The sequence below is a fragment of the Taeniopygia guttata genome, chromosome 15 (assembly GCF_048771995.1).
Source record: "Taeniopygia guttata chromosome 15, bTaeGut7.mat, whole genome shotgun sequence".
In the NCBI taxonomy this organism is placed as follows: domain Eukaryota; kingdom Metazoa; phylum Chordata; class Aves; order Passeriformes; family Estrildidae; genus Taeniopygia; species Taeniopygia guttata.
Genome location: NC_133040.1, coordinates 5,381,178 through 5,390,639, shown reverse-complemented (window position 1 = coordinate 5,390,639; position 9,462 = coordinate 5,381,178). Strand labels below are relative to the sequence as shown.

Here is a 9,462-nt window from a genome sequence, read left to right as displayed (position 1 = left end):
AGCCCCTGGCTCAGGCAGGGCAGAGGCCATGGGTGTCACCCGGGCTTTGGCACAACAAAGTGAGGGGACTTGTGCCATCCTCCCACTGCTGTCCCGCTGGGTCTGGCTCTGTCCCACTCCCCCAGCCTGGGCTGGGGCTATTCTGGGACCCTGCTCTTGCTTTCGAGTTTCAGCCCTGCTGCCTCCAGGCTGTTTGTGTGGCTGCAGCTGGGCTGGGGCAGGGGGGACCCGTCCCCTCCTCTGCGGCTCTGCCACGCCGCCCGTGCCTCTCCAGACGAGCTGTTTCATCAGCTCCAGGTGCACTCTCTCTGCTCCAGCCACGTCCCCACAAAAAGAGACCCCACCTCCTCCTGGTACAAGACCCTGGAGCTTGCCTGGCCTGGGGAAATCACCCGGTGATGTACAAAAAAAAAAAAAAAACAAAAAAACCCAAACAGGTCAGGGCTGTTTTTTGGGGCACAAATGTGGCCAGAGGTGGTCATCATGAAGGGGACCGACCCAGGGAGGGTTTGGGGACCAGAGCAGAGCTTTGTGCTTGAGGTGTTTGTGGCAGTGGTTTAGGAGGGAGGGTTGCAAGAGCTCCTATGGTCCCACATTCCTTTGCCGACATTCCTACATCCTTCACTCTGTTCTCAGCTGTGGGACCCCTCCAAGCCCAAGATGTCCAAACCCCCAGGGTTTGTCAAATGCCCCCTGAAAGCCTTGCTAAGCCCTCACCTGGGAGCCTCAGCCTGAGAGAGCAGTTTTCACCAAGCCGCTATCCTTCATGGGATCCACTGCTTCTCTTTGCAGCTAATTAAAGCCTTCCTGAAGCATCTCATTTACTAAATTAGATCCCCCTCATTTTAAAATTACTGGCAAGCTGGGAAAATGAGAAAATAAATGACTGTTAAAATTGCAGTGCAGGAGCTGGCAGAGTGAGAGCGGGAGCTGCAGCTGGGGAGGGGAGGGAGGTTTCGGTTCTGCTCAGCACATTTGCTCACCAGACACCCCCAGCAAGGGTGGTGCGGGAGTGGATCCAGATTGCTCTTCCCAGGCACTGCTTTCCTCCCTGCCAGGGGGTGGATCAGGCCCTACATCCCTTTGTGATTCCCAGCTGAGGCTCTCTGCCCCTGTAGAAAGTTTGTTAAGGGTTAAACTCCGGCTGGGAATTTGCCAAGTTGCAGGCAGCGGGGGAGGATGGGAGCCCTGGAGGGGCCAGGGCCACTGATCTATAATTAATCAGGCTTTTTTCTTGACAGTTGTTGCTTATGGAAAAGATTTAGCAAAATCTTTTAATCAATAATTAGTGAGGTTTCAGGCCCCCTGAGTCAGAGATGTGCCTGTGCCTTGCCCACACAGACCTGAGCTGAAGCGAGACCCCACCTCATGCCCCAGATTTAGCCCATGAAAGCTGGGGCTAGTGTCCTGTGACTAAGGAATGGGATTTACTCAGGAAATGTCAAGATGAATCTCAGGGCCTGGGGAAAGAATTGCCTTGACACCTTCCCCAATTGCCTCTCCACAGAAATGTGGCATTTCTTGGGGTAAAACCTGGCAGCACGGCTGGGATGGGGCCCCTGTGTTACCTGACATTCACTGGAGCCTCAACCACTACTAAGGTGATTCAACAACTGCTGGAATTGGTAATTATTGAGGTTTGATCTTTGCAGCAGAAAAGAAGTGGACATCCTTCTCTCATTCATTCCGTCTCAGTCATTGGGGCATTTCTGGCTGGCAGAGTCTCAGGCAGCAGCTCTCCTGGCAGCACCACAAGGCTGGGGATGAGATGCCAAAGGTGCCAAAGGCAGGGGTTTGCCAGGGAATAACCTTGCTTGAGCAAGGAAGGGATCAGTGGCAGCGTGGAGGAGCTGCTGCCATCTCTGGGCTCACATTCCCCAGCAGTGAGCTGGAATGGATGGATGCATGCATGGATGTGGCCGTGCTGCAGCAACCCTCACCTTCAGGACCACCTTCCACAGCCCAGTAGCCCCTCAGGAGCTGGCCCTGTACCTCTGCCATGGTGGGCCCTCTCTGCTCAGGAAACTCTGTTAAAGAAGCTTGTCTTGAAACACAGTTGGACAGATCTCTCCATCATATGCCTTTCCTTCTTTTCGCCGATGCAGGCTGAGCATCCTGCTGCTGGCTCCTTCCTTGAGGCCAGCAGCAGCCCAGGGGTCTGGCCTGCACATGCTCTGTAGCAATGGAATTTGGGATTTCCTGCGAAAACCATGAGCTTGTCACCCCACACGTGGTAAGGGAGATTGTGACTGACCCCCTGAGCAGGGTGATGGGAAGGGGGGTTTGCCCTATACATGGGGCTGTTCCATGGCAAGGCCTCCTCTGCCCAGCTGAGGAGGAGGATAAAGCAGGATTAAAGCGAATTAAGTTGTTTTGGAGCATAAGGTGCCTTTTGGCAGCTCAGGTGGGGTCAGGGTCTGCTGCCAGTGCCCTGACAAAAAGCAGGAGGGAAGGGGCACTGTGCTCTCATATCAATACAGGCTGGGGCACGAGGGAATTGACAGCAGTCCTGCTACAAAGGATTTGAGGCAATCAGTGGATAATGACCTGGCAATGTGCACCTGCAGCCCAAAAATCCAGACATATCCTGGGCTGTATCAAAAGCAGTGAGGGCAGTGGTTTGAGGGAGGGGATTCTCCCCCTGTATTCCACTATGGTGAGGCCCCATCTGCAGTGCTGTGTCCAGCTCTGGATCCCACAACATAAAAAGGACATGGACCTGTTTGGGTTAGTCTAGAGGAGGCCACAAAGATCTCAGAGCACTGGAGCATCTCTGCTATGAGAAAAAGAGAGGAGAATTGGGTCTGTTCAGCCTGGAGAGGAGAAGGCTCTGACAAGACCTTACAGAAGCCTTTCAGTACTTGAAGGGGGCTTATAGGAAAGATGAAGACAGGCTTTAGCAGGCCCTGATGCAATAGGACAAGAGATAATGTTTCTTACCTAAAGAAGGGTCAATTTGGTTAGGTAAAATTAAGAAATTTTTTACTGTGAGGGTGGTGAGGTGTTGAAACAGGTAGCTGAGGGAAGCTGTGGATGTCCCATCCCTGGAAAGACTCAAGATCAGGCTGAAAGGGGCTCTGAGCAACCTGATCTGGTTGATGTCCCTGTTCATTCCAGGGAGCTTGGACTGGATGACTTTTAAAGGTTCCTTCCAACCCAACCCCATTCTAGGGTTCTGTGATTCTGTGTCCCCAGAAGAAACTTGCAGGGACATGTGGCTACCCAAAGCCTGGAGCAAGGCACTACACTAGCACACCCTGAGGAAGGGGATATGGTGGGGGCATCCCCCCCTTTCCCAAGAGGCTGGTGAGGGATACCTCCCCCAGACCTGCACACAGCATGGCTGGGTGCTCCCAGCCCCTGTCCCTGGAGTGGCTTCTGGCTGCCCTGATGGGGCGACAGCAGCAGAGCACTGGTGCTTTCAGTAAAGCAATGGCTGTCAGGCCTTCCATGGGCAGGGCTGCAGGGAAACTTCCCCAGGGCTGAGCTGGGGATGGGGACAGGGCATGTGGCGTGCAGGAGTCCCAGCTGTCGTGGCACAGGGTGTGTGGACAGGTTGGTGCTTGTGTTTAACTGGCAGCTACAGCGGGACCCCCATTCCGGGAAGTATGGGGTAACAATGAAAGGGAGACAGGGCCAGGCCTGGCGGCACAGGGACATGGCTGGCTGTGCCTCCACCAGAGGCCACGTGTGCCTGCAAGGCAGCTGGCACCCAGAGGCACAGGAGCAAGGGTCGGGGGTGGCACAGCCAGAGCTACGTGTTCAATGAGTGCATGGGGGCTTAGTGCAGGCTGTGCCCCAGGCTGCTCATTCCCTGGTCTTGGCAGTGCCAGGGGGTTTCATTGGGGTCCCCGGGGTTGAGAAGAAGCTTCAGAGAGCCCCTGCAATATGAGTGTGTGTGCACACATATGTGTGTTCCCATCCCACCCTCCCCACTGGTGCCACTGGGCCGATGCCAGGCAGCGAGTGGGCAGCGGGCGCATTGCAAGGACACAGAGACAGGGATGCTGAGCCAGCGCTAGTTCAGTGTCGCTGTTTATTTGTGTGACACTCACAGTGGCGGGACAGGAGCAGGGGACGGGCGGACATGGGCAGAGTGGAGAGGAGGGAGGGAGCCAGCAAAGGGCCGGCAGGGTGGCTTAGGCGCACTCGGATGTGTTCAGGGTCTTCTCCACGTTTCCAGCCACGTGCCTGACCTTGCACGAGACAGAATTGTAACCCTGCCATTCGGTGGGAGTCAGAGACAGGTAACTGCTGGCTAAGTACCGGGTGCTGCTCTGCTGCTGGGCATTGCTCTGCTGCTGGGACTGGCTGGTCTCCACACCACTGGTGATGGTCTTGCCGTCAGCCACCCATTCCACCGACACATCCCTTGGGTAGAAGTTCTCAATCAGGCACACCACGGTGGCTTTGCCCTGTGACAACTCCTCAGAGGATGGCGCGAAGAGGTGGACGGTGGGAGCAACCTGGGGCTGGCCTGCAAGGGACGAGAGTGGTTCTGGGTCAGAGAGGGCCCTGTCCCGCACCACAGCCCCTGCCTGCCCTGCTGGCACTACCCAGAAACTCCCCACTTTCCCCACAGCCAGAGCTTATCACTCATAACTGTACTGTATTTACATTTGGGATATATATATATATATATATATGTATATGTATATATGTGTGTGTGTGTATGTGTGTGTGTGTGTGTGTGTACAATACATATACACATAGATCTCATATACGCTTGTATATATGTTTTATATACACTATATGTACATATACGTGCATATATATGTATTACATATGATAGATATATACAGCCAATATACAAAATATATAGAAAGTGTACAATATGCATACATATGTGGTCCATATCATATGAATAGATGTATGATTCTATTAAATGCATTTAACATGAATATTTATACATTTCTGTATCTCTTATATATCTAAAAAGACTTGATATATATTTATATATATACATTATATATATATATATATATATATATAAAAAATTAAATCTTAATTTCTTTGCCATAAAGCCATTTCTTTCCTTTTACGAGGCATTTTTTTAAAAACCCCAAAATTTCACAGACAAACAATTCTGTTTTCTGCCCAGTTCTGCTTTCAGACATTTTCTTGTCTCTGAAAAATTACCACTAAAAATCACTCAAAGGAAGATGGAAAAAAGATGTTTGGTCTTTCTGGGGTGGTTCTGCTGCCTCCTCCAATGTGCAGTGTTTCTATTTCTATCTTCACCTCTTATTTCTGTCTCTATCTCCATTTGAAAACCAGGGTGACTCCATCATTAAATACTTTTTGATGAAGAAATGATCTAAGTACATTTTTCTTGATCTTAGCCCTGAGTAATTTGGTTCAAATTGGGAATTTTCACCAGATTATTTTAAAAATTACAGACAAAGACAGACAAACAACATTTCCAACAGCATTTTCAGTGCAATAATCTCCATTTTTGACGTGTCTTACCTGTACAATGGGCCCTTTAAGGTACCCCTGGAATCTTTTGTCTAAGATTCCAGGGACGTTTTTAACATGAGGTCAGGATGACTGTGGACTGCTCACAGCCAAGGACAGGCTGTTCTTTCACAGCACCTTCACCCCTGGCCATGGGACCCCGCAGAAGAACCCCTGGGGTGACAGACTTTGTCCTCAGGACTAAGAATTGGAGACGTAGACTTTAGACTGACAAATTTCTTTGACAAAGACAAAAATCACCTCTTTTAGGGACCTAAACTTGAGTTTCCTTCCCCCTGAGACCTAAGACACGTTTCCTGGACAAATTTTAAGACTTTTCGATTAAGAAAATACGCCCCGATTCTCCGTGCGCGCACAGAGTCGTCAGAGTCCGCAGGGACGAGACAGAGCCCCCAGCGCCGGGCTTAGTGCCTGGCCCCAAACGGGCGGCAGACCCCAGCCCCACGCCAAGTCTGAGAAAAAACCCCAAATCACCAAAAATCGACGAAATGTCAAAATTTCGTGGTGGGAAAGGAAAGGACGAGGGGAAGCCGTCGACTCACCTGTGACCGTCAGAATCGTCCCGGACCCGAATACACCACACAGTGACACCAGGCCATACAAAAACCTCCTGTCTCATGGCAGAGCAGCACCGGACCCCATGGATGGGGGAGGGTGGAGAGGATGGTCTGGAAATATCCCAATGGATGCAGTGGAACGAAGGTGATGGGATGAAAATGCCCTGATGGGCACAGCAGGATGAAGGTGTAGGCACGGCTGTATCTGTGGAGTTTTGGTCCTGGCTGGACTCTTTCAGTGCAGCTCCCACACCAGCAATGGAGCTAATAGCTGAAGGTCTCTGCAGGCAACTTATTTGTATTAATATTTACCCTAAAAATAGGGAAAGACAAGAGGTGGAGATGCCTATATAGAGCTGAGATAGCCAAGGAAGGGGTGAGCCAGAATAGGCTTCAGCTAAAACAAATTAACTTCAAATTTCCCTATAAAGGCTTGGCTGCTTCTTTGAAAAGTGTTTTCCCAGTGTGGTGCCAATCCCACAGATTGGCAGATTCAGAGCTCAGCTTGGACCACTGAATGCCAACAGCACCAATGTAAATTGAACCCACAGATTTTCAAATGATGTGGTTTGTGCAAGTTGCTGTAGAAAGAGGCAGAGTCAGTGAATCTCCTGAGTCACAGGAACTCTATAAATAGTTCACTGTAAAACAGGTAACACTTCGAAGATTTTTGTGGTTTGAGACACTTTCTCTTTCAGAGGTTTGCTTTGAATCTGTGAAGGTTTATGCTTTTGTGCAAAGTCTGAAACTATGCAAAAAAGAAAAAAACATGACTAAAATTGTCTACGCAACGCATTTAGCTGAAGCCACTGCCCTCTATGTGGATGATCATTTTCTGAGCATTTCTCAGGCTTCAATGGGGTTTCAGTTTCATTTTGTGGGAGGACAAGAGGGGGAAAATGTTCAGCTCTTGAGTCCTGCTCTCCTTGGAGAGAGGCATGGAGGAGGACAGAAGCTGTGCTGGATGCAGCAGGGTGCTGCTGAAGTAGCTTTTGGCATTGCCACCAGAGCAGGAGATCTGGAAAGTCTCTCCCAGACTGGCTGACACTTCGGACAGCAGACTCTCAGGTGCTGCCTGGACCAGGGAATGTAGACAGGGAGAGGGGAGAAGAGGGGTGCCAGTCAGTGCCCCAGGACAGCCCTCTCTGACCTGCAGGACAAGGGCTCCTGTGCCAAAAAGTCCTGATGGAACAGAGGGGTCACTACCTCAGACAGAGCCCAGGGCCTGAGCTGAAGGCCAGGGCCCCATGAAGAGACCTGGCAGAGCAAGAGGACGTGGCTGGCAGCAGAATGAGGTGGTGGGGCTGAGGACATGGCAATGCCAGGCGCTGCAGAGCCCCAGGGCCTCCTTGTGCACAGCATGAGGCAAGCAGGAGGCCATTCACAGCCAATGGTCATGGAGGGGGAACATGAAGCTGCATCAAGCCCACAGCCCTGCTCAGCCCTGAGAGAGAGGGCAGAGAAGCTCCGTTTTTAACTCCTCTGATTCCAGAGGGTTGTGCCCCTTGTGGTGATGGCCCAGAAGCTCCTGGCACAGCTGTGCTGGGAGCTGGGGTGGGAGGCACCAGCAGGGCCCTGGGCACCAGCCAGGGAGATCAGGAGAATCTTAGCTCTGGAGCACAGGCAGGCACAGGAGGTCATCCCAGCATTTCTTTACTGAGAGTATGGGCAAACACTGGACAGATTTCCTAGAGAACTGGATGATATCCCAGGCCTGCAAGTGTTATACAGGCACTTGGACAATGCCCTACATTTTTGTCATCCCTGAAGTGGCCACGCAGTTAGACTGTGATCATTGAAGGCCTCTTCCATCTGAAATGGCCTGTTCAGTTCTATCCTATCCACTCTCATCCACAAATGACAAGGGCTGTAAGGATGGAGCTGTGTCACTGGAACAGCCACATTCACCACGGGGCAGAAAAAGGCAGGGTTGTGCCAGGGACCTGCCCCACCAAAGAGGGACAGCAGAGACTCCAACAGGCCCCTGCCATAGCAGGAAGACTTTGTATCCCTTCGCCATTGTTCTGTTTCACCATGGTAACATCATCACTGCCATTTTGGTAGTCACCACATTAACAGACAGCCTTGTCCTGGGCTTGGACACCAGAGATGGTTACTGTGCTCCCGGAGCTGGGCTGGGATCTGGAGACTCACAAAGGGATGTCTGGTGGTCCCAAAACATTGTAGTAGATCCTACTGACAGGGGCACAGCCAGAAAACTTGGGCTGGTACTGGTCACAACTGCTGCCATCCCTGGAGCAGATGACCGTGATGGTTTGTCTCACAAGGCTGACATGGAGTAGAGCTGACAGAGCACTGCCTGGACCAGGGAACATGGAGAGGAAGATGAGGGAGAAAAGAAGATGAGAGTCAGCCAGTGACCTGAAGCACAGCCCTCCTTGGTCAAGGGAACAGTGGAAGGACAAATCTGCCTGCATGCACATACGTGGGACACCCTGGGCCATGACAGTGTTGTTGGGAGGTCATAACTTCCTCAAATGACAGAGGATGAGCACAGTCTTTGGGCTCCAAGGGTAAGCTGAAGCAGGAGGTTTTTGTACTACTTCCCCACTGCTCTGTGTCACAGTGCAGCAGTACTGCTGCTGTCATAGCTACCACAGAAATAGACAGCCTCGTCCTCGGCTTGGACCCCAGTGATGGTTAACGTGCCCGTGGAGCCGGACTTGGATCCGGAGAATCGCGAAGGGATGTCCGAGGGTCTCTTGTCATTGTAGTAGATCACAGTGACAGGGGCACTGCCAGGGACCTTCTGCTGGTACCAGCCATAGCTGTAGCTGCTACCAGAGCAGGTGATCCTGACCGTCTCTCCCACCTTGGCCGACAGAGAGGATGGCTGACTCAGCGCTGCCTGGACCAGGGAACCTGGAGAGGGAGAGAAGAGAGGGGAGAAGACAGGGGTCAGTCAGTGTCCCAGGAGCACAGGCCTGCCTGGGCAGCAGGATGGGGTCCCTGTGCCCGAAGGCCCAGTGCAGGCACGGTGAGTCTCCCCAAGGCACCTGTGCTGTGGGCGAGCACCACGAAGAGAAGAGGGGCCCACGCCATGGTTCAATCCCACCAGCTCAGCGTCCCCAGAATGATGGGGCTGTGCCGTGGATCCTGACTCCCTTTTAAGCCCCCGCCCGCCCAGGACACGTCCCCTCCATGCAAATCTGACCCTGCGGTCATGGCCGGATCCTGCCCGCGTGTCTCTCCGCACACCCCTCCCGCTCCACACCCAGCCCCACCATCCCAGATGCAGCAGGGCTTGTCCCCAGACACAAAGCGGAGACACCCCCCAGCTCTGAGCCTGAAACCCACCAGCACTGACTCCCCTGTCCCCACACCAGTCTGAATGGCTGAAGTGCCTAAGGAGAAGGGAGGGCTGGGGGCTGTGGCAATGGCATACAGGAATATCTGCAGCTCCCAG

General features: G+C 52.3%; 1 protein-coding gene across 2 annotated transcripts; it reads right to left on the bottom strand.

The window, feature by feature from the left end:
• Positions 1-4,005: 4,005 nt before the first annotated feature.
• On the bottom strand, positions 4,006-9,161 carry LOC101234199 (immunoglobulin lambda-1 light chain-like). 2 transcript variants are annotated; one of them, XM_072936075.1, is made up of 4 exons: positions 9,053-9,161; positions 8,627-8,918; positions 6,021-6,058; positions 4,006-4,477 (listed from the first exon to the last, which is right to left on the bottom strand). In XM_072936075.1, exons 1-4 carry the CDS (start codon positions 9,096-9,098, stop codon positions 4,140-4,142), a joined length of 714 nt encoding a protein of 237 aa, XP_072792176.1. In that variant the 5' UTR covers positions 9,099-9,161; the 3' UTR covers positions 4,006-4,139. The 2 variants fall into 2 exon arrangements, with proteins under 2 accessions (XP_072792176.1, XP_072792177.1); XM_072936076.1 differs by having other exon boundaries at positions 6,021-6,055.
• Between the last annotated feature and the right edge of the window lie 301 nt (positions 9,162-9,462).

Bases quoted from the DNA above. Each gene is read 5' to 3' on its own strand.
- LOC101234199 (XM_072936075.1), bottom strand. From the start codon at position 9,098: ATGGCGTGGGCCCCTCTTCTCTTCGTGGTGCTCGCCCACAGCACAG. The intron at 8,919-9,052 runs GTGCCTTGGGGA...CTCCCTCTCCAG, and splicing joins GGTGCTCGCCCACAGCACAG to GTTCCCTGGTCCAGGCAGCG. The intron at 6,059-8,626 runs TGCACTGTGACA...GGTGTCACTGTG, and splicing joins TATGACAGCAGCAGTACTGC to TGGTGTATTCGGGTCCGGGA.